The sequence below is a fragment of the Sylvia atricapilla genome, chromosome 27 (assembly GCF_009819655.1).
Source record: "Sylvia atricapilla isolate bSylAtr1 chromosome 27, bSylAtr1.pri, whole genome shotgun sequence".
NCBI lineage: Eukaryota > Metazoa > Chordata > Aves > Passeriformes > Sylviidae > Sylvia > Sylvia atricapilla.
In genome coordinates, this window is record NC_089166.1 from 119,086 (window position 1) to 144,362 (window position 25,277).

General features: G+C 42.9%; 1 protein-coding gene across 1 annotated transcript in view; it reads left to right on the forward strand.

The window, feature by feature from the left end:
- TANC2 (tetratricopeptide repeat, ankyrin repeat and coiled-coil containing 2) overlaps positions 1-25,277 on the forward strand; it is a 136,341-nt gene that overhangs the window by 55,903 nt on the left and 55,161 nt on the right. The window contains exons 6-9 of the mRNA XM_066336714.1: positions 4,037-4,185; positions 10,804-10,990; positions 18,774-19,037; positions 22,505-22,630. Coding sequence (XP_066192811.1) covers positions 4,037-4,185; positions 10,804-10,990; positions 18,774-19,037; positions 22,505-22,630 — 726 coding nt within the window. The remainder of the gene's footprint in view (positions 1-4,036; positions 4,186-10,803; positions 10,991-18,773; positions 19,038-22,504; positions 22,631-25,277) is intronic.

The window sequence follows — 25,277 nt, forward strand, 5'->3', positions numbered from 1 at the left end:
CTTTAACAGAAATTTAGAGGTATATTCAAGATGTGTCTACTCTAAAGCAGTTGAAAGACCTGGACAGGCAAATGTAGCTGACTTGGAGATGTGACAGTGTGCTGGGATACAGCGTTTACCTGGCTGCAAAATGTTGGGAGATTGGTACTGAGTGATTCCATGAGACATAAATGACAGGAACAGCCAAGTAAAGCTGTCAGCTGGTGTGAAAACCCAAGTTACATGGTTTGGTGGCCAAGAGGAAGCTGACAGAGACCTGCCTTGGTGGGTAGCTTGTGGGGGGGTAGCTTGCTACCACCAACTGTGGTGGTAGCTACAGTCACCTTCCGGCACAACAGCACACCAACTCCCAAGAACCCTTTTCCTCCTGTTGCTTTGTATGTTTTATATAAAAATATAAGCTTTCTGCTGGACATAAAGGGATATCAAGTTAAACAGCTCATAGAACTCTTTAAAATACTAGTGCACATAAGCTCATGTAAGTGCAGCAGCTTCAGAGCATCAGCATTTGGGCTCTCTTTAATCCATTGTTTGGCTTTGGGTTTGCATGTACACAACTGGGCAGTGTGTTACGGGTTATTGATATACTCTATTATTGGAGTTGACTGGGGGGTGTGTTAAAACTGTTGTAGCTGGTTATAGCAGTGGTGTCAAAACAGTTAAAAATATCTCAGGCAATTTCTGTTATCAATTCTGTACTCGAATTTCCTGGTGAGAAGGGAGTGTGCTGAAGTGAGTGTAAAGTGTGGTTGCAGCACCAACTGGATAACATACGTGGGAAGGGAGAAAAAGCCAGTTATGCCCTTTCACTGAACTTAGGAAGGGAGTATTAGGTCTTACTGTCAGCCCTGAGAGGCAACTTACAGCTTTTTTCTATAATACCCATTCACAGGCACCTCAGAGCTGCTACATCTGTTCTTTGACATTCCACCTATGATTCCACCTATTTTTTAAGACTTAAGGAAGGGATGATCCAGTACAGTGGAGCTTTGCTTAAGTTCAAAGTTATCTGTGCTTTGAAAGCCAGGTTATAATAAAATAATGGGTAGTTCTGTATGAAATATGGGGGTCTTACAGCTCCAGTGCTGTGGTTCAGCTGGTGATACCTTGTATGATGACCAGCATCTTGCAGGGAATGAGCATGGAGTAACAAGACAAGGCAGAAGAACTTTAGCTGAAGGAGGTCAGAGTTAGATCAGATATGAGGAAATTATTCCCTGTGAGGGTGGTGAGGCCCTGGCACAGGTTGCCCAGAGAAGCTGTTGCTGACCCATCCCTGGAAGTGTCCAAGGCCAGGCTGGGTGGGGCTTGGAGCAACCTGGGATAGTGGAAGGTGTCTCTGCCCATGGAAGGGGGGACTGGATGGGCTTTAAGGTCTCCCCCATGCCATCTCCCCATGCCAAACCTTTCTGTGATTCTGTGAATTGCAATCACAGACTGGTTTGGGTTGAAGTGACCTTGAAGATGATGTGGTTCCAATGCCCTGCCAATAGGACCATTATCTAAGCACATAATTATTATCCGCACTATCTTCAATGTACCTACACAGTGACTTGGGGTAAGCTTGTAGTTTTCTGTATTTTACAGATGAAAGCCAGGTTCATGCCCCTTGGAGATGTTTTAGGGGTAGTTTAAGAGAAAGGGGGTGGGGTTAAGGGCAAGGTTAAGCTCAACCTCCAAGGAATGAATTTTGGTTGGGAGTTGTTCCTAGCACTAAGGCAAAGGAAACTATTTGTGCCCAGTGCCCTGCAGCTACCTCGCCTTGGCACTCCTAAATCCTAGCAGGTGAGCAATGCAGAGGTAGATCCAGCTGTTCCTTTCTGCGCAGATGTGTAAGTCAGCATCACTTGAATATTTTTAATATCGTGGTTGTGAAGACAGAGTGGGGAATGCACAATAAGCTGTGAAGCTGATGCCCTAAGTTTTAGCTTTCATATTTCCAGATTCTGTACTGCATTAGTATATAACTCTGAACTTCATATAAACAAACCTTTTCCAGCCCAAGAACCGAGGACACCCTTGCAGCTTCAGGCTCAAGAAGTGTAGACAATAGCAAATTGAGGAGGGCAGTCTGGGAAGATAGGACTTCATAACCTGAAGCTGTAATTGGACAATAAACCCCAATATGTAAATGGACCAAAACTTATAAAAATGTAAAAACATGTGACCCATTGTCCATCTTGGGTGTATCCTCAGTCGGGCTCTTGTATTGCCCAAGGTGTGTACTTTGAAGGCCTTTTTAATAAATACCTACTTTATTCCTTTAACACTGTCTAGGCTCTGTTCTAGGTAACTTCTCAAGGCATCAGTGCTACATCCATGGAATGGCTTTTACCAAAAAAGTCTACCTTTAAAAAGGTAGTCTTTCTTTTCAAAGAAAGAAACAACCCTGGAAATAAAAGTCTCTAGTTTTCATTTTACATAAATGTCTGTTCTGGCTTGGGCTCCTAGAGCCAGTAAATGCCCACAGATTGACTGTGGGTGGTCAGCAGTTCCACAAATTGGGCCATCCGTCTAAATTTGTCTCAAATCTATCGGATTCACGTTAGCATTGGTTCAAGCAGTACAATGGGGATTCAGTAACTTAGACAGTTTATGTGGACCTACTATAGCATCCATTTTCATAACAGTGGAGCCGCTGTGGAAGCACAGCTCCAGATGCTCAACTCCCAGAGCTGATGGTGCTTAGGAATGCAGCCATGGTTGCATGGGAGATGCTCCCAGGTTTTTAATTTGCAGTAGTGCAGATGAGACATCCAAAAATTGCTGTAAGCTTCTGTGAGCTGTAAGCTCTACGAGTTTAATGGGAATTTCTGGAAGCAACTGGCTTAAATTTTTTGATGTTTTGTACATATCCCAGATTCCATGATTTGTGGATTTTGGTTACAGTTACCAAAAAGCAGTATTTTATTGGAAGTAGCATCCTTTTACTGCTGCTGCAGGCTGAGTGCTGGAGGAGCCCAAACCAGGACAGACCTGGGAAATGGAGATGGGCTCTTTTCCAGATTGTACATTATCAGATGAATAATTAACTGTCGACTAATTGCAAATCCTAATTAGTCTCCTATAACTGCACTAAGCACAGTATTACTTCAATGTAATGTGGTAAGAACTTGACCTTCAGGCTTTAACCCTGCCGCTGGTGTGAGCAGGAAGGAACTTCACTTTCAGAACCCAAATTACACGTGTGATACTACAAGTCAAAAACCTCCACAGACTTTTGTTGTAAAATTAAAAGGATACAGAAATACATCCTGGTGTACATGCCTGGCCTTTTCTTGGTGTGCATTGTTAGCTGAAAGCCTATCTGTGCTGCTTTCCCTGCAGATGGTGGAAAAAAATTGAAAAAAAAGTTAGGAATGTTGGTTTTGGCCTGTTTTGTTGACTTGATGGGGAATTGTCAGGCAGGCTACTTTGTGGCATGGCCCATAGGGTGAGTGCTGAAGGTGAGTTACATCTGGAAATACCTCGATCTCCATATGACCATGAGTGTGTTGGGGATAGCAGGTGACAGTGGAAGTTACACATGTGTTTTCTGTCCCGGTCTTTCCTGTTAACTGCTCAGTAGCACAGGTTTGTTGCCCTGCAGCTTATGGAGCACCCTCCAAATGGCTCTCATAGCCTTGTCTTCTGTGTGAGTAATTTGGAGACAGTTTCTGTATCTCCAAAAAAGGGAGGGAGGGGAGCAAACACTCTCTCTTCTCCAATGCTTGTCCAGAAAATATTGTTCCCTGGTAGCTCTGGTGCTTCTGCTACAGGGACAAGATGCCTGGGTGTGCTTCCATGGGAGGGGCTGAGAAAATAATGAGCAGTGAGAGGAGAAGAAGCAGTTAACACTGGAAAAAACTTATATCTTTGGCACATAAACTAAAGTTAATAACCAGCATGGAATGGTAAAACAGACTTGAATAATGTGAGTAACCTGAAAACCTGGATGCTGAGAGTACACAGCAGGTAGCAGTGTTGTGTTGGTAAAGCCCCTAAGCAGCAGCCAAAGTAAACAATTCCTGTCTGAATCTGGTTTTCTCCTCTTTAGGTGATACTGAGCAAGAGCTGGGACCCCCTCCATCTGTAGATGAGGCAGCAAACACACTCATGACTCGCCTGGGCTTCCTCCTTGGAGAGAAAGTCACAGAGGTTCAGCCAGGGCCCCAGTACAGCATGGAGGTGCAGGACGAGAACCAGGTATGACTCCCCCGCTCCCAATCCCAAATGGCATGGGTTGGGATCACTGTGGTGTTTGGGAGAGGGTGGTTATTGTCTAATTCTGTGGCAATGAGGTGTCTCCTACTGATGAAATAATGGTGCTGAGGTAAAGGTTGTATTCTCCTCATCACACGGTGACTCATCCTTACAGAACAGCAGGCCGTGGTTCAGGGATCAGCCATGTGAGACAGCTTCTGTTGTTTTTTTGTTTCTGCAAATGTAGGAGTGGGCAGTGTTTCTAATCAGATTATAGTGACCAAAATAATCTGTACTTGCCTGGCATCCTCTCTGTGATTTTTCAGAAGAACTTCAGTAGTGTTACATAAAGACTCACAGTCTCTGCAGAAGGGAGAGGGCAATAGTAATAGCATGATTTTACAGATGGTTACAGTTCTTGCTCGTATTTGCCCAACAAAGTGATTTCATGCTTGAAAACAGATAAAGAAGGCAAATCATAAAATCTTTAATGTGATGGAGCTTGTTACACCCTTGGCTGGCTGGAAAGCTTTGGGCTGTGATATAGATTTTGTAGAAATTGTCTGAGCCTGAGTTTCTCCCTCCTTCTCATCAGGTATGGACAATTTGCAGTTTTGCTGAGAGTGAAAATAGGAGGCCTTTCCCCTCCACCCCATTTTGTATTTAAATTCACAGACAGATAGTCCAGTATGTAGCAGAAGAGCACAAACCTCAGCATCCACTTGCAATTCTCTGTTGTTTTAATTGCCATTGGGTGACTCTGCATGGGTCACTCAGAAATTTAACATAAATGTCATTCAGAGAACCTGAATTCCTTAAGAACAGAATCAGTGAAAAGTGGCCTGTCCTCAGCACAGAACAGATGATTGTTGGAGCAAGTCCAGAGGAGGCCATGGAGTTGGTCCAAGTGCTGGAGCCCCTCTGCTCTGGAGCCAGGCTAGGAAAACTGGAATGTTCAGACTGGAGAAGAGAAGCTCCAGGGAGACCTTAGAGCCTAAGGGGCTAAAGGGGAGAACGGGAGAGGGATGTAGGACAAGAGCCTGGAGTGACATGAATGGCTTCCCACTGCCAGGGAGCAGGGTTAGATGGGATGTTGGGAAGCAATTCCTCCATGTGGGAGTGGTGAGGCCCTGGCACAGGTTGCCCAGAGAAGCTGTGGCTGTCCCCAGATCCCTGGAAGGGTCCAAGGCCAGGTTAGGTTGACTGACTGACACAAGATGCTTTTGATCTCCTGTGTGAGCTAGTCTTATTGAGAGCCAAGTAATGTGATTTTGTAAAGCTTTTGTCTTTAACACATATGTTACACTTTTAACACTTTCCATTCAATTTTCTACAGCAAGTCCATTTAAAATGGACTATACTATACACTGGACTAGAAAATATCCTCTTAACAGGTGGCTTTTTCAACTGAATACTTCAAAGCCAAACAGGGCTTTCTACTATAAATGGTTCCTTTTGTTACCATTTGACAAAATTTAAAATGGCTTATTTTCTCTAAAACCAAGGATGTCTTTGGTGAATAAATAGAAAAAAAAATCTAAAGAGAAATAGCAGAGGCTTGTCCTCTAAACTAGATTGGTATCTTGGGCTGTGTGCTAATTTTTGCATGAAAAAGTTTTTTCCACAGCCTTTGAATGCCATTCATGTTCAGAAGATAAAGAGAGGCTGGTTCCTCAATTACCAAGTTAATTTTTTCTGTCCTCTGTAAGCATCTCCTGATGTCAGCACTTGCCTTGATACTGGGCTACTCAAGGTTGGAAATGACCTCATGAGGTCAACCATCCATGCACTCCCCAGAGGCAGGGCTGGCTTCAGGCAGGGACCATGGTTCTCAGGGCTCACCCAGGCAAGGTTTGAAGATCCCACTGACAGAGATCAGTGGACTCTCCTGACAGCCTGTCTTGGGGCTCACCAACTTTAACTGTGAAAAACAGTTTTCTTCTACCTAGTAGAAAATTGCCTCGGTGGAACCTGTGTTTGTAGCTCCTTGTCCTTTCCACTTCTGAGAGGAGCATGGCTGTGTCTTCTCTCCAGGCCCTGCAGATAGTGAAAGGGTGCAGCTGTCCTTGGATCCAGTGTTTCTGTAGGCTGAATGAACCTTCTCCATCAGCCTCTCTTCCTTCTCTCCATCAGCCTCTCCACCTCAGCCCCAGCCATCTCACATTTCTGGGGCTCTCCTCTGACTGCCATCTCTCACTGGCTGTCTCAGCAAACAAATCCAAAGTATAGCAGCTTGTCCAAGGTATAGCTGCTTCCAAATTGCAGCAAATTTTGGGAAAATCTCTCCAGATCTCCATCCCAAACTGAATTTCTTCTTCTACCCTGCTTCCGGTCATGTTCAAAATCATGCAATGAGATATTTATGGGATTTGCAAAGAATAATTCTTCTATTAATCATTGATTAATTAAAATCTGATTGAGACTTTGACCAGTAGTTTGCACTTGAATCTAAAAATAGAACAATCTTCTGGGTTCTAATGTGTTAATTTACATGAGCTGAGCAAAGAAAACATTCTTTGTATCAAAAGCTGCTTCTTGTTATTCTAGCCATGCCTTGTCTTCTCAGGCGAGACAATAATTTTTTGCCATCTCACCAGTGCGTAAGCTGAAAGGAAGATAAAGAATGGGAGTATTTGCACTGAAACTGCCCAATCTCTACATTACCTTTTCCCCTAGTTGCCTTATTTTGAATATCCAAGGATATATTCTCTGATTCAGATTGTAATAAAATAGTATGTTTTCTGTGCTTTTAATTGGGCTTTCCTTAATGGGAGATCCCAAATGCTAAGGATTGAATCCTTTCTCTCCTACTTTTTGGAAGATTCTTTCTAAGTGTATTATCTGCCAGAGCAGCACAAAGGACATTGAGGCTCTGGCAGAACAGAGTAATTTTTCAAAGTTCAGTGAAAATGTGACAGATGAAACAGCAGCAATAATACAGAATGTTCTGTCAGTGGAAATTTATATTTAAAACTCACACAGAGGAACATTCTTCTGTATCAATACAAAAAAAAAACATGTCAATCAATGCCAAGTGATATACTGTGTTATTTCACAATTTCCAGTTGCAAGGAGCTTGTTCTTCAGGAGCTGCATTGATAACACAGCAAATAAAGGAACTTCTACCACTTCTGGCATTTCATGAAACAATAGTTTTATCAGCTGGAGGGAAGATGAGTGTACCATCCTTAAACTGAATTTTAATTTGCTCTAAAGTGCAATGATTTTTGTGTTTTAAAGTTAGTGGATGTTATTTTGCACTGAGATAAGTTTCAGTGGGAATTTGTTTTAAATGACAGGTAAAACAAAGACACAGAAAAACTCCACCATAGAGAATTTATAATAGTAATAAAGATTTATATTCTGGAAGATCCCATATGTAAGGTGATAGAATTTTTAGATGCTGTAGTTTGAGACCGGTAGGCACTTCTGGAGATCATCTAAACCAACCTTCTGCTTCAAGCAGGGCCAGCTGAGACTGGGTTGAGGTATTCCCCACCTGGAATTCTCTGTACGATTCTGGTGCCCCCAACATAAAAAGGACATGGCACTGAGTAGGGCTGGACAGAGAAGAAGCATCACCTCCTTCCCCTGCCAGCATGACTCTTCCACATGCAGCCTAGGATACCCTTGGCCTTCCTTGTCCAAAGCTCCCCAGTTGTATTACCTTAAACTTGATGCAGTACATTGGACTGTCAGTGAGGTAAAAAAAATATTGGGAAAAGCTGATTAAATGGCTCAGGTGTGCTGATGGAATCCCATCAGCTGCAATAAATCAGTAGATGGTTCCATTGTGATGGATAGCTCAGTGAAAACACCTGTGTGGCACAAGCCAAAAAGAGCCCTGTATTAGGTTATATTAAGAATAATAATAAACCTCATCAATTTTAAAAGGAACAAAATAATGGAATATTTTCACTGAATATGACACACAAGTAGTTTTTAATTTGGCCACTACAATGAATGGCCTAGAAATAATTTTGTAAAATTAAAACCAGATTTAGACAAATCAATTGTGTATTTAGACATCTGAAAAACTTGCAGTATGAGGCGATGGAAAAGGTTCGTGGAGAGAGAAAGCACATGACAGGTGATGTAATGAATGTGTGAAACCAGAATATTTAGAGAGCCAAAATTACCAGAGCAGTCAGCTTGCCTACAGTTCCTAGAAGGCAGTGGGGAAAAAGGAGAGGTACTTGCCAGTGCCTAGAACATGAAGGAATGGAAAATAACAATAAGTGGGATTTACCAGTGGCACTTTAAATTGGATGGAGAGAGGACAGTATTGCTTTGCTTGTCCCAGGTACTTCAAGAGAGATGACCACGTGTTGGCAGCCACCACGTACACTGTGGGTATTTTAGAATCACTGTATCGTCAAGGTTGGAAAAGGTCTCCAACATCATCAAGTCCAACCTTTGACTGAATCCAACCATGTCACTAAACCATATCACAAAGTGCCATATCTACTTGTTGTTTGAATGCTTCCGGGGATGGTGGCTCCACGACTGCTTTAGGCAGCCCATTCCAATGCCTGACCACTCTGTCAGTGAAGAAATTTTCCTTGATATCCAACCTGAACATCCCCTGGCCCAGCCTCAGGCAATTTCCCCTTATCCTGTTGCATTTTGCTTGGAAGAAGAGACTGACCCTGATGGACACCACAGGGAGATTAAATTAACATGGAAATACTCACAGATCATTTTCTGCTGTGTTGGGATGTCTGTGTTAATACACAAACCCGCTGGCAGAGCTGTGACATTGGCACTGTGTCTCTGGTTTGCTGGTGTGCTGATCTGTGTTGGGGATATTCTGTAATTAGGCTGAGATCGATTCTGCTCCCTCTGGCATGAGAGCAGAGCTGTGGGGTGGTCAAGAGGCTGCCCTGTCCCTCCTGCCAGGGATGCTCTGTGCTGTCTCCAGCACCAGGGCAGTTACACTCTGAGTAGGGATTTTCACAAAACCCATGGGGATGCTTGGACAAAGTAGGTTTTATCCTGGTAGCTTCACATGGTAGCTGCCTCCTAATAAAAAACGTCATGTTCAACTTAAAAAAAGTCCTTCTCAGACATTTTTTAAGTTTCAAATATGGACTAGGGAGGAGGAAAAAAATTACATGTCAAGCCTGTTATGCAGTTTGCAGGTATGATGCTTTCTGTTTTCAAATGCCGCAGAGGAGGGGATACAAAAACACACAGTTACATGGGGATGGTCACACAGAATAAAAGAAATCTCATTTAACGAAATTCCAGATGGGGAATAAACCTGTCCTGTTCCTTAATTGGGACCAGGCTCATTGTACAGTGCGTGAAGTGCTGCCTGCTAAGCCTAGCTTCAGCCAACAGCAGCAGTGCAGAACTGGCTGTGCACTGCACTGTCCCCTGAGCCAGGGAGACGTTGTGTCACCTCCCTCTGCAGAGCCCTAAAGATGAACTCAAGGGAGGATCACCTGCTGAAACTCTCATTTTTTAATGCTTCATTTTTGCCCATCCTCAAGGGGCGATGGACTGACTCTTCTGAGGGTGTGGCTCCTCCAGTGCCCACCCTGTCAGTGGGTGACTGTTCTGTGGTCAGTCCTGTCCAAGTAAAGTGTTGAAATGGCCCATTTGTTGAAAAAAAAATGCTCTAAAGTCCAGTGTAAGAGTGATGAAGTTGGTGTGTTGAGTACACAAGAAGCCACCTGTGCCTGCTAACCCCCTTGACCCTGCATAGAAGTTTTATCCCCTGCAGATGCTCCAGGATGTATCTTCAGCAGGGAGGACCTTTTTCCAGGGGAGCTTCTGTATTCAGTAGCCCATGGTTAAAACAAGGGCTCTGTCACACATTGAATTGTATTCAAGAATGATTTTGGTTTTTTTAGTAAATCCATCTCCCTGCACAGGATCAGATGGATAAACTCCTCCAGGTCCCCTGGACACAGTATCCTATAGAGTCTTACCAAAAATCACTTTTAAAACAGCATGTTCTTTATTTTCCATATTATTAAGGGTTTGTTTAAACTTTGTCTGGTGGGGAAAGCATGCCTGGGCAGGAAAGGGCCATCTGGTATCTGGATAAGGGATCGCTGTTGCTTTCCTGTAAAGGAGGAAGCATTTATAGAGCAAAATGAAAATGGCAGCCCCACAAGGATTCTGAGCAGATGGAAATGGCCCAGAGGTCTTTGTAGGATTTCTGGGATGTGATGATTGTAGCTGTAAGTAAAGGTGAGATCACACTGAGTGCTTCCCGCCCCAGAGCTATCCAACAGAGGCACGGGGTTTACCTTTCTGTCATGGTTTTTGCTTATTTGTGCTTTTTTCTTTTAAGCTTTCAGTTCGATACTAACAAAACAATCAAAACTCCCGATCAAGTATGGAATCAGGCTTTTGATAAATACCACTATTTATGTTTCCTGTGGCTCCTATTGAACATGGAGGCTGGGATCTCTGAAGCGTGAAGGAGAAAATGAGCCCAGTGTCTGCCATAGGGGGGGGGGGGTGGCCTAGCAGATGTTTTCATTTCCAACTGTACAGCACTTTCTAACCTCACCAGACAAAGCAAATCCTCAAGTGTGAACTTTAGAAAGACTCTCCCCCTTGCAGTGCCTGTGGTGAGTGATGTGTTCCTGCTTCCCCCTTTTCCAGAGCTCCGCGGTGACACAGCGCATCAGCCCCTGCTCCACGCTGACGAGCAGCACGGCCTCGCCGCCGGCCAGCAGCCCCTGCTCCACCCTGCCACCCGTCAGCACCAGTGTCACAGCCAAGGACTGCACCTATGGGGCCGTCACCAGCCCCACATCCACACTGGAGAGCAGAGACAGTGGCATCATTGGTGAGTGCTAGGCTATACTCCTCCTCTTCCTCCTCCTCCTCACTGCAGCTGGCTGAGCCCTGATGTGCTGGGCTGGTCTAACAAGGGTTGGTCTATAGTCAGAGAATCCCAGAATGGTTTGAGTTGGAAGGGATCTTGAAGATCATCCAGTTCCATGCCCCTGCCATGGGCAGGGACACCTTCCACTGTCCCAGGTTGCTCCAAGTCTCATCCAGCCTGGCCTTGGGCACTGCCAGGGATCCAGGGGCAACCACAGCTTCTCTGGGCACCCTGTGCCAGGGCCTCACCACACGTGCAGGGAACAATACATTCCCAATACTTCATCTAACCCTGCCCTCTGGCAGTGGGAAGCCACTACCCCTTGTCCTGTCCCTCCAGGCCCTTGTCCCAAGTCCCTCTCCAGCTTTCCTGGAGCCCCTTTAGACACTGGAAGGGGCTTTAAGGTCTCCCTGGAGCCTTCTCTTCTCCAGGCTGAACAACTCCTGCTCTCCCAGCCTTACTCCAGAGCAGAGGGATTTCAGGCATGTCATCAACTCAGTCACCTCCTCTGGAGTCACCCTAGCTGTTTCATGTCCCTTGGGGACCCCAGAGCTGGATGCAGTGCTCTATTTAGATAATACTTATCTGTGTTTAATTAGGGGAGTGGTTTTGCATTATTCAGGTTAATACTGCAAGTGACCAAGGTGATCTGTACCCCTCCATCTTCCATTCCTCATAGGTACAACAACAGTAGTTGGGGAAAATTAGGATGTATGAGGTTGATAAGTTTGCATCAATTAATTTACTTTTGGAACTTGCTTAAATGGTGCAAGAGAATGCCTTGGGCAGGAGCTGAACTAAATTTTCTCAAATTTCAGTGAATTTCTGTAGGTGCTGTAGCAGGTTTTTCACTTGAATGATCTGTGGGTTGCTGGTGTAAAGAATCTGGAGAAAATAACATACACAGATTAATTCTGTTCAGTAACTGTACAGGCACAATGGGAAAACATTAATGTTTGTATGACATCAAACAGAATGGTTGTCACTTGGGTGTCTTTCCCACATGTTCTAGGTTGAGTATTTCCCCAGCTTCAGAAGATTTTATTTTGCCAACAATTTATGTAGTGTTAAAAAAAAAAAAAAAGAAAAGAAAGGCAGGTTGAAAATTTAGGGAGGTTAGTTGCACTAGTGGTTAACATTTTGCTTGGCTGATCAGGGAATCTAGGCTTAGTTCAGCTCTTGGATGCCACAGCAACCCTTGCAGCACTTCTGCCTGCGTGATCTTAAAATGCAATGGGTGAGCTATTCTGAGCTGTGTGCTGAAGTAGGTTAATGAATCCTGGGAAAAGTCACTGCAGGATCCCACCCCCTCACTTCTCTGCTCACCATGTCCCACCATCAGAGCTGTACCTTCTCCCACATCCAGCCCAAAAGTTGGGCTAGGCTGGAGGGGTCACAGTGAGTAAAAGTGGATGTTTTATCCCAGTTGGGTCATGCCTCTGCCCAAGCTCTCAGTCAGTTCTAAGAGCTGAGCAAAGGTTGAAAAGATAAAAAAAGTTACAAGGTCCAGATCTTCCAATTCTTTATTTGAAGATATAATAGAAGAAGATATAATCTTCTTAATTTGAAGAAATAAAGATATTCTTTATTTGTAAAAGCAAAGCAATGGGGAATGGGAGAGAAGGTGAGCCAAGAGGTGAAGCAGGAGCAAGTCAGCCCTTTCTCCTGGATGCCATGAAATCCTTTCCATGTAAAACAGAATGGCTGGTGAAAATCCTGACCTGACTGTAACCTCTGAATAGCTTCCAGGATTTTTTTGGCTCTCACTATGTAGAAGCAGCCAAATGTTAATGTTCAAAAATCTGCTACTGAAAAGAAAACTAGTCAAAGAATCATGTGCTGCTCTGGGGGAACTTAGCACCTCATGGCCCCTCCAGTGTGGGCTTGGAAGCTTTGCTGCTGGAATGCAGCAGAATACAGGAAAAACTCCACCAGTCGTAGCAATCCTTTGAAATAACCAGCAAATTTTTCTTGCCAGTATACAAAGCTTATCCAAGTGATGTTCAAGCAGCACTTTATTTCTTTAGCAGCAATCTCCTAAGTAATGGCTATTCTCCATGTGGCATCTTCCTGTAGAAGTGTGTTCATATACCCCAAGTTGAAATGGAGCCACACTTTTTCCCTGTGACTGTCTGCACTCTGCTCCCCACTGAATTGTCAGGGGATCATCCTGTGCAGGTATGAGGAAAAAGCAGCTTAAAAAGGAAAGCAGTGAGCAGTGTAATCCTCTGGCCCCACTGCTGCAGTGAAGTGTACAGGTATGGTACAGTAAGGACCAGATGTCTTCGCTTAGATTCTGTGGATTATTTGATGGAAAATAACATAGAAAAGAGCCCTGTCCCCTCCTGGTAGTCCCTGGCCTGTAGCTTCTTCCAATTACTCTTTTTTACTATTTTTTCCTCTTATTGCTGAGCTTTTATCAAGATGCTTTCACAAATGTATGTGTTTGTAGGTTAAAAAAAGGTTTCTTAATAAATTTGCCTAAGTGTCTGCTAAGCAAAATAGATGCTACTAAGCAGAATAGATGCTACTGACAATGAAACAAGATGGATTTGTTTCCAACTTTATCTACTTTGAGAAGGGAACAAAGAGCAGCTCAAAAGGCACATCAAGATAAATTTAACTCAGTTTAAATATTTTGTGATCTTACAGTTAAAGCATTTGAATTTTGACATTCTCGTCAGTATTATGAAATGTTCTGTTCATAATGAGTAACATTTGTGAGAATTATGGAATTTTTTGAGTCTCAACACCTCATTCCCCAAAGAGGAGCATCCTGAAAAATGTCTCATCTCGGTGACTTTTTTAACAGATTTCATTCATGTTCACAATAGTGGACTCTGCTTTACAGCATTAATTACCTTGTTTCTGCAAGTAATAAACTGCAGTTTCTAAACTGAAGCTTTGCTGAGCTGTTCTGTCTCACAGTGCTGGCAGGGAGTTGGACTCCGGAGGTGGGAGGGCCTCACTCTGTTGCAGTGCTGTTTTACCCAGACCCTGCATTTCTAGCCTGAGTAGCAGCCAGGATAGAGCCCTGCAACGCAATCATCTCATTTGTTATCCCATTCTTTATCCCATTCCCCCCATTCCTCATCCTGCTTGTCAGCTGGTGCAGCAGGAATTCTGATCTAGCACAGAATGGATTTAGGGTCAGGTGATGCTACTGTAGAGGTATTTTTCATTTCATTTTAAGACCTTTTGCGTGCTCACCATGATTTATAACACCCTCAGGCCCGACACAGAAATGGCTTTACCTGTTTAATCTCTGTCTATTTGCAGGATTGTTATATGAATTAAGCCAGTGATCTTAATTTTTTTTTCCCTTAATTGAGACCATTGCTGAAAAAGGAGTTAAACATCCAGGAAGTGGTGTGGATTTTGAACTCAAGCCTTGATCAGGACAGACCTCGGGGTTTTGGGTTTGAGTCTTTTTGCGTGGATATGCTGTAAACTCACTGCCTGTAGTGTCCAGCAGAGAATAATGTTCTAAAGGTGCACCAAGGTTGGGGCACAGACCATGTGTGACTGCCCGAGGCTGCTGCCCTCCCTTGGGAATGGTTTGGACTTACACTTTCTGCCTGCCAATTTTTTCAGTTTGGCAGCTGGAGCGGTCTGGGGTGATGTGGCTATATTTAGGTGTATCCTTCTGTGGCTGAGTTTATGAAGGTTTATGTAGATTAGGGTAAAAAATTTATTTCACTCCTTGCCAACTTGTATGTGTTAGCTGGGACATCTCTAATGGAATGAGGCAAGTGGTGCTGAAATGAAATGAGGTTAATTCAGGCTGAGTTTGTAGCTCGTTGCAGTGCAGCATATAAAAGCTCATTGCTTTGCTGCAGTTATTTCTTTAAATCAACAAATGCCCTGTTTCTTACTTGAGGCACTATGAATCTTTACATGTAATTAATGTTGCAGCTGTTGGTCATTGTCACGTGGGACCTAGAAAAACTGCTTCTCCACAGTTACAGTTGGAAGGTGAATGTAAAGGTTGATGTTTTCCAGACATGGTCTTTGTCTCGAGGAGAATTGGATGGAATGGTGAAAATTCCATGAAGTGTTTGACTAGGGACACGTTCAGTTCTCCCAGGGCATAGGCCAACTTGCAACTAAATGAGAAGTAATATTTGTGATACAAAAATTGTAAATACACAAAACTGTCTTCAGAAGCATTGTGCTGTCTGTAGTCCTCAGGTGCTGTTTTGGGGGGGGCTGCTGCTGGTTTGGTACAGCTCTGTTATTTCTCTAAAGAAATAAAAATATTTCACCCATGTTATTTGCAAGAAGTTCAAATCAGAACTTCTGTTTCCAAGGGGAACAAGCCACATTGGCAAAGGAAGTTTCACAGAGGAAACACAGGAGTAAATCTTGAGTACTCAAAGCAGGGTGGGATTGTGAAGTGACTTCAGCACTTCTGGAGTGTATTCCCTCCTAGCAGCACAGTCCGTATGCCTGCAAAGCTGCTTGAAGCTGATGCAGGTGGTGCTGGTGCTGTGGGTGTGTTGGGATCGTGAGGACAGAGATTCAGCAAATCCCAGGAAAAGCTGCAGACAGGATTGTGACGGGCACTGCACTGCCTGCACGCTCATCCAAGGGGCTTTCCACATTCATTATGGGTTTTCCAGCAGTCAGATGATCTGGAGACTGGAGATACAGCTATATATCTATAAGTATATAGATCTATATGCACACTTGTCTGTATTTATGTCACTGTGGTATTACTTTGGTGCTATGGAGAACCTCAGCTGTTGTGCGTGTCGGGTTTCTCCTGTTCGTGTGTGACTCACACACTATCCCATCCTTCCCTATCCCTCCAGTGTCTTGTTTGCTCCCAGCAGCTGCCAGAACACACTGTGGTCGGTGACCTGATGGAGCAGGGCCCAGGCATGGCAAGATTTTTTTTCACCAGGGTTGTGCCTTTTTGTCTGGAATTAAGTAGCTGAAGAGCCTCAAGGGTTCTCCCATAGCCTCTTGCATGCCGGTGGGCTCCTGCCCTGGCACCCCTAGCATGTCCCATCTGTGCTCGATTGTGCTGGGTCCCTTGGAGAATGGGATTGAAAGATCTGCCTCTCTGCAGATGGCTTAAGGCAAAAAATTCCTGCTCTTTGATAGATTTGAGTTCATCAGTTTATCTCTTCCCAGTTTAGAGAATGCTCTCAGTTAAAAGGTGCATTTTTTAAACTTTTGATTAATGAGGTGTCCTTGTGTTTAAAAATCATAGAATTATAGAGTGGTTTGTGTTGGAAGGGGCCTTTAAAGATCAGCTAATTCCAGTCCCCTTGCACTGTCTCCAGGTACCGCATCCACATGTTTTTTGAATGTTTCCAGGGATGATGTCTCCATCACTGGCCTGGACAGCCTGTTCCAGGGCTTCACCATCCTTTTAATGAAGAAATTTTCCCTAATATCCAACCTTCACCTTCCTTGGTGCAACTTGAGGTTGTTTCTTCTCGTCAGAATGAATGGAATGGAATGGAATGGAATGGAATGGAATGGAATGGAATGGAATGGAATGGGAAGAAAGGGAATGGGAATGGGATAAAATTGGATGGGATAGGATGGAATAGACTAGACTAGACTAGATTAAAGTATTTCAGTCTGAAGAGACCTACAATGATCACCTGATCCAACTCCCTGACCATTTCAGAGCTGCCCAAATCTTTGCACTTTCAATGTATTTATCTGCCACCTTGGCATTCACAGCTTCTCTCCCCTGAATATCACTTTGCATGTTAGTAGTTGGAGGTAATGAAAATTTTCTGGAATTATCTTTCTGAAATATGCTTCTCCAGTTGTCACTGTGAAGGTGTAGTGTCTGAGCAGCTGTGGGGTCACACTATGGGAGGTACGCTCACGTATCAGTTCGTGTTGCTGACTCACAGCCAATCTGATGCTTTTGTTTTTTTAGCTAAAGTTAAAATTATTTTGGTTTATAATGGCTCCTTGAAGAGATTAAATCCATAGAGCCATCACTTCATCATGTGTAGCAGCATTTAGATTATCCAGGGCTTTTCAGCAGGTAAATTAATCCACAGAGAACAGTCCTAAATACCTGATTCAGTGACGAGTTTGCACATAAAACGGCTTTAGTGTAAACCAGAGAAAATTATGTTTAAAATGAACACAAATGGTTGATTAGAAAAAGGGGCAGCAGGACTTAATAGCTCTTTTTCTTTTTTGTTGTTTCACTTAAAGAAAACTTATTTTGACACATGGTTATTTTGTTTTTCCCTTGGTTTGATGTGTTGAAAGATGACTGATGTCAGCTGCTGATTTGTTTCTACAAAGACTAATTAGTCACATACTGAGATAGGCTTTTAAAATTAATGGATTCTAATGGATCAATGAGGGTTTTTTTTCTGTGAATAGAAAACATGGCATGTCTTGCCCTGCAAATCCAGTCTTTGAAATGGAGTTTTTTATAGAGAATCATTTCAAATGCATTTCTTAGACAATATGAGGGAGGAAGAGAAGTGTGTGAACAGTGAGTGTGTGAAGCTAATTTTCTTATTCTAAATCATAAATATGTTTTCCTGACAACAAGCCTATGTATAAACCCCAATAAATAAATGCCAGTTCTTAGCAGATGCATGTGTTGGTTTTAAATCTCAAAACACATTGCAAGTAACTAAATTTTTGGAACATTTGATGGGATGCGAAGATACCAAGCCCACTCCCTAGAAAGAAAGCCAGTACTGACCAAGCCATAGAAATAGGGGTGAAGATTGAAGCTGTTGTGGAGTCTGTTAGGATGATAAAGAACAAGTTTCCCAGAGAAGCTGTGCTTCTAAATTCCACTATCCCAGGTTGCTCCTGCCTTGTTCCTCGAAGTGTCCAAGGCCAAGTTGGGGATACAGCCTGGGGTAACTTGGGGTAGTGGGAAGGTGTCCCTACCCATGGCAAGGGGTGGGACTGGATGGTAAGGTCCGTTCCAACTCTAACCATTCTGTGTTTCTCTAACACACTCAGATAAGTTAGTGTAAGTGTTGGGTCCTTGTCTCAGTGACTGAAATTATGACTTGAATGAATATATTGGGGGACTAAAATGAGAGGGTGGTCAACAGCCCAAAGGGATTTACAGCCAGGGGCTAATACAAATGGGGAGAATGTGGGGATGTTCTAGATCAATTGAGTGTTGTCAATTCCCAGTAGGAAGTCAATATAGCTACGTCCTCATCTGTAAAATGAAATAATATAGGGGAAACTGAGTGGTTTACAGTTAAAGCTTCATAGAAAACTGTCAGTCACCATGAGGTAAGGGTTCAGTTTCTGAACCAAACTCACCCATGGGAGCTGGTTGTTCAGGCAGGTCAGTGGAGGCTTCTTAGTGTCAGACCTTGCAAGACTTGCAAACTTCTGCAAACATTTCCTGGAAATGGAAAGGTAGAAACTATTATGCCAATTGAAAGACATGAGAACCATGGTAATGTTCCTCCTAAATAATTTCTGTTTTTTTCTGGAATGGTGTATTTGAATACAATGCAGCACAGAATTTTTAATACTCTTTGTAATTACAAATGGCTTTTAACAGCATGAGCCAAAACATGAGAGCTTAAATGTTCTTTTAGAAGTCAAAAGCATAAACACTATCATTAAACTAAAATCCATAATCTCTGATTTATGTGGATGTGGAAAATATGATGAAGATCATTTTTGGCTCTTGCATGGCTCAGCTCAGCATTGAGCAGTGTGTGTTCAAGCCATTCTTGCTTTGTTACTCATTTTGTTTATAATTTCTTCCCTCAAGCTACGTTGACAAGTTACTCTGAAAACGTGGAACGTACTAAATATGGAGGGGAAAGCAGTAAGGAACTTGGATCTGGGGGAAACCTGAAACAGTGGCAATCCCAGAAATCCAGCATGGACTCCTGTCTGTACCGCGTGGACGAGAACATGTCGGCCTCCACCTACAGCCTCAACAAAATCCCCGAAAGGAACCTGGAAACAGTCCTGTCCCAGTCAGTGCAGTCAATTCCTCTTTACCTTATGCCACGGCCGAATTCAGTAGCAGGTAAGAAATTCATGTTTGTGCCTTTAGGTCAGAGCCAGACACAGCATGCAGAGCCACAGCATTTCTTGTGCTTCCTTATCCAAGAAGAAATTTCCTTCCTGGAGTCATCATCCTTAAGAATGACAAAAAGTGGGTTTTTTTGTTAACTTACTGGTTCTAAATGGAAAATTCTTCTGTGGAAAACTGTTTCTGTTGGTGGTTAATGGTTAGTATACATATACATATACATATACATATACATATACATATACATATACATATACGTGTGTATATATATATATACATATACATATATATATATATACACAAATACATATACATATATATACATATATATATATATATATATATATATATATGCCTTTTTTACGAAAATTGTACTTTTTTACAAACTGTCCAATGAGGGTTACAGGAGAATATGTTTAAAAACAAAATAACAGATTCTTACTGTCATTACAATGCAAATGTCTTGGATTTAAGGTGCCATTTCTACAATTTCAAAGATTGATTGCAAGTAAAATCAAGTGTCTGATCTCTGAAGAGTGTAAGGGCTCTGGAGTTAAGAGAATGGTGGTACTTTCTGTCTACAGAAGATTTGCTCTGAGTCCCATCTCTCCTGGTGAACTGTGACCCAAACATCTCACACCTCACATCACCTGGCATTTGCTAGTGACTGACATTTTTTGTCTTGGCATAAAATCAACATTATTTTCATTTAAATTCATGTCTGCTCTTTGAAAACATTTCTAAATGATGCTGTGCCATACCTTATTGATGTCTTTTACCAGCCTGCTGAGTGTTTCCCCTGAAGCTGGTAACAGCAGGGCAGAAAAAAGTGATGGAATTAGAAATATTAAAGCTTTGCTGCAAGCTGCTTGCCTGGAATTACTTCTATTCCTTTATTTTTCCGTATTTTTTTCTTGCTGGATAACTTTTCTGGGGTAAAACGTGTTGTCTGTGTGTCTGTGTAGACATGTGGAAAGATCCACACTTTGAATTCTGAGTCCTGGTGGACGCTGCTCTGAAAGCCCAGAGACGATTCTGAGAAGATACCCCAAAGAGCCTGGGATATTGTCTGTTAAATCAGCATCCCTTGGTGAAACCAGGCTGCATTGCATAACTGGATTAGTTATTCTTTTTAATCCCACTTTGGCCAGTCACAGACCTAAAAGCAATGTAGAAATGAGATTTATAGATGGTGAAATACAAGCCCAGAACATGGAGGTGCAAGAGAAAACCTGAGATTTCAGACTGAAGAGAGGGGATAGAAAAAACTCGAAAACTCTGTTTGCATAGCCTGCTTGCTTTAGATGAATTCCTTAAAAATGACAATGTGCAAACATCTTCCAAAGCAAACAGAGTAGGCTGGGCACCATAATTTAAATGTGTGTTGATTTAATTGTCTTTGGAAGTTGTTGACTTGCTTGGTGCACTTAGAGGCAAATACTATTTCTGGAGGAAACTATCTATCCAGTAAAGCTCAGGAACAACTTTTCCTTCTGGATGTTTATTTTTTGATGGAGATTTTGCTGCTTTGAAGTACTATATCAGATAACACAGTTCGTGTCCCTGGTTAAATCGTGGAAGAAACTATGATGAGAATTCAAGATTTGGCTTAACATTTATCATCAAATTATCACATATCAGCTTCTATATGCTTATGGCACCAGAAAATTATGGGTTTAGGTATTGGATTTATATGGGTGGTTTTCCCCAAGCAGTTTAATCTCATTATCTTTGTGCCTGAATGACGGGAAAGGGAAACCAAGTGTAGTTTCAGGGTTTGTTTAAGTCTGTCTGTAAATGGGACATTGCTCAAAGAGTTAATGCTGAGCTGCCAATTCCATGTCCTTGCTCCAGTGACACATGTTGGATGACCACTTGATAAACCAGATTAGTTGACTAATCCAACTGAAAATTAACCCACCAGCAAATAAGTATATTAATTTTGAGCCTCAAGGTCATCAGTGTGGAGACAGTGTAGCTGGGAGTAGGGCAAAAAACTGCCCTTCTTTTGGTGATATTCCATGGTATTCCACATTTTAAGGTAATCATGAATTCACAGCTTTGCTAAAACAGGCTCTTCTCTTATTGTTTTTCAAGTGCAGTTGAATTTGTATACAGTCTGTTCTTGGGAAGCAAAGTATAGCAGCACTTACATTTTCTGACTTTTTTTTTTTTCTCCTTTTTTTCTTTTTGGCTTTTTTTTTTTTTTTATGGTTCTCCCCAAGTATCTTCCAAAGCGGCATGAAAATACCCATTTTTGTAGCAGTTTACAAAGTGCAGTCACTGAATGTAATGTGTCCCTGCTGTCACTTAGCAGTTTACAACTGGGAGCAGTTCTTACAACACGTTCTTGCCTGTGAGAGGGGTGAGGCCCTAGCACAGGGTGCCTGAAGAAGCTGTGGCTGCCCCTGGATCCCGGGAAGTGTCCAAAGCAGGTCTGGACAGGGCTTGTAGCACCTGGGGATAGTGGAAGGTGTCCCTGCCCATGGCACAGGATGGGATTGGGTAGGCTTTAAGGTCATTTTCAACCCAGACTATTCCATGATTCTGCAATTAGTCTCACCTTGCACTTTGTTGCATAACGTAAAGGCCAAAATGGACTGGTAGATTTGGTAGCATACATCTGGGTCATGGTAGATCTCGGAGATTGAAGCATTAGCACTTACTATGCACTTTCCAGAAGCCCAGTTGTGGGGGCAGCAGGAGCACATCTTGCACACCAGCTCCTTATGATGAGCAGTGCTGAGTTACTACACAGAGTATGCTCTTCGAATTTACCACCTTTTAAAACAACTTTGTGGCCAGTGTTAGCTCTTGTCTGCCCCAGCTGTGCTTAGCAGTGTAGTGATGGCATCTTCAGCAGAGACCAGTAAAGTATTCCGATTTAATCCAGCATTGTAAAGAAAAATAAATTCTCCCATAAGCAAGTCACATTGGAATAGTAAAATTATCTTAATTAGTTCAGATAACATTTTCCTAATTTATTAATGTATTTTTGCTGGGCTGTTGAAAGTTCAGGTTTTTTTAACGACACATAAATGTTAATATCCAAAATAAATACCTCTGAAATCAGTGAAGAAGAGATGGTGGACTTCAGCATAAGCTGCAGCAGTGAGTTGTCTTTCACCTATAGGAAATGTTGAATGTCTCTGTCAGCTTTGCACAGACATGACTGAGTGTGGTTGGCAGAACTGAGATCAGTCTCTGTTTTTCCATATATCTTCTTTATTTGAAAACGCCAACAGGAGACCAGACCAGAGCAAATACCAATGAAACATCAGAAAAAGGCACCAAAAACACTTTACTTCCTCTTAGGGGAAACGGTACTTGGTTCACGTCAGCTCTGTTGTCTCAAGGTAGTTACATCTCTGTGTATTTTCATTAAAAGCTGAAAAATACAATAACCAGAGTATGAGATCCAAAAGCCAGGTGTGATGTACTTCTTTGCTTTCTCCTGGCAGCCACCAGCTCAGCCCACCTGGAAGATCTGGCTTACCTGGATGAGCAGAGACACACTCCCCTGCGAACATCGCTGCGGATGCCACGGCAGAGCGTGGCCAGCGCCCGGGCACAGCAGGACCTGCGAGGTGGGAGCACAGCGGGGCCCTGGGGGCTTCCACCCCTGGGGGTATCTGCGTGGGGAACTCGGGCTGCAGCCACTTCATCCATGTCCGTGTGAAAACCAGAATCGCAGGATGGTTTGGATTGAAAAGGACCTTAAAACTCATCCAGTGCCACCCCTGCCATGGGCAGGGACACCTTCCACTGTCCTAGGACGCTCCAAGCCCCAGAGTCGAGCCTGGCCTTGGACACTTCCAGGGATCCAAGGGCAGCCACAGCCCCTCTGTGCACCCTGTGCCAGGGCCTCACCACCCTCACAGGGAATAATTCCTTCCCAATACCTCATCCAACACTGCCCTCTGGCCATTCTTCTTGTCCTGTCCCTTCAGGCCCTTGTCCTAACTCCAGCTTGGTTTGCTCCATGTCCTTGGGATTTCAGCCCACCCTTCAACTTACATCCCTCTTTCAATCTGAGCTCAGTCTTCCACCACGTCCTTAAGCTGTCACTGTGACAGTCCTGGGTCTGCAGCACATCACCAGGCTAATGCTTCAGCCCCATAATTTTTTGTTGCACAGATGAGTAAATGGCCGAGAAAGCTCATTTGGGATATTTTCATGTTGCTTCTGTGCCATGAGACTGGTTTATTCTCCCCTGTGCGTAGAAGAGGGGTTTCTTTTGGCCATACATGAAAATTCCCTGTTCTCTAGGGGTTTTTTTGAGCCCACCATCTTAGGGTGAGAGGAACTGGGGAGCTGTTTTTCACCCCACATGCTCAACCTGGTACAGCCTGACTGGGCTTTGTACCAAACGCACGAGCTCCCAAAGAGTGGGTTTGTGAGCTTTGAATGGCAGTCTGTAATGAAATCCTCCTGGCTGCTGAGCCAGTTCTAGAAAGTGCATTACCAGGCAGTAAGTGAAGAAAGCAAAGTTTGACAGACCAAATTTCCATATGTTCGGAGGCAGCAGCTTGCCAAGGCTGTGTAATTTGCAGTGATTGCATCCAAAACATTCAACTTTATTGTAGGAACAGAATCAAATTGTTTTCCAGACACACTTGTAAAACCCTTGTAGCACTACATATTTTGCTTTTGCGTTTTGGGGTTTTTTTTCCCCGTTTTTATGACAGTTGCATTATAATAGCAGCAGTGTTTCAATTTTTTAAAATTTGTTTCTGATCCTACCTGAGGTGCTGTGCTGTTTTTAAAAAGAGAGGGAGAAGAAGATGTGAAAAAGGAAACCTATCACTATTTGGAAATATTTTCATGTCATTGCATATGCAAGGGGTGATACTTTCCTGAAATGCTGCATTTTGCAGCTATTGCTGTGAAATTGCATTAATCTGAGCTGTTACAAACAGCAGCTCTTTGTTGCATCTGGAAATCCTAAACCTGTGTTTAATTTTAATATCCCTAGTCTTGGCAGTGGGCTGAAATAGTGAGGACATTCCTGGCCCTGTGCTAGGGGACACATTACAGCCCACTGTCTGTTCCCAGTGTTCCAAAATCCCAGTGAGAGAGACTAAATGGGAGATTATCTCTGCTATTTTTTGTTAAATCAATTATTTTAAGCAGGGGAGCAATAGAGGAATCCCAACACTCTGAGTGTGATGGTTCATGCCAGTGACAGGTTTTTAATAGGATGGGGAAGGCAATTTTTGCATTCCCTATTTTCATCCCTGGAGATTTGAGGCTGTTCAGGTTTCTGTAAGCCAAGGCACAAGCTGATGGCTATGATGTACTGTGCATTTTCTTCTCCAAAAAGCAAATGTCAGCAGTGCAGCAGGATGGGAAGAACCAAGATTTTTGGGTGAGGTTTTGGATAGAAGAGAGGCTAGTTCCCACTCCCCCAATATATTGCAGATCTGTATAGGTAATAGGCAGTGGTATGCTTTTCTTAAGTTGTTTTTATAAGCGATTTTCCTCACCGTATGTGTTTAATACTGTTGTGTTATGGGTAAGAGAGTTTCATGTGCTTTAAGTGAAGAAATTTTTCCTACTATCCAAAAGTTGCAGTCTAAAGCAAGTAAAGGAAATAAACTCAGACATTTGCTCAGTTTAACATAATACACCCAGATCTGGGTTGCTTGAATTGAAGTTTTCAGCCACAGGAAAGGCCTGGCTGCAAATGGTGGTCAGTGTTTCAATTCAGTATTTTAATTTGTTGCTTGGGCTGTACAGAAGTTGTACAGTATTTCATCAGCACCAGCACACATGGTCTGTTGGGGAGGTATTTCTTGCTCTTCTTGATAACTTTACAGTGCTTTAAAACACCATTTTTCATTGTGAAAAGAGAAGATGCTTTAATTGCCAAACGGGAACATCCTGTCAGCAGTCTGGTTTAACTCATTTACTTCAGAACAACTGAAATAACTTTGCTTAGATTGAATTATTTTGCTTAGATTGAACACTTTCAGGTGCTGAGATTGTGGGCTCATTGGACTGAACAGGTGAACACACATTGTGTGTCTCTAGGTTGAACCATCAGTCCTGTCTCCCAGGAGGTGCTGTGCAGAGTGCAGCATTTTGCCCAGGGCCTTTAACTGTGGTGGATTTAAGAAGAAAATTAATTTTTCCAGACACAGTTTTTCCCCAGCTCTGAGATACTCCCTGTAAAATCTTCAATGCCTTTGGTGGAAAATAATGTGGATGAGACAGATGCTTTCACAACAAACC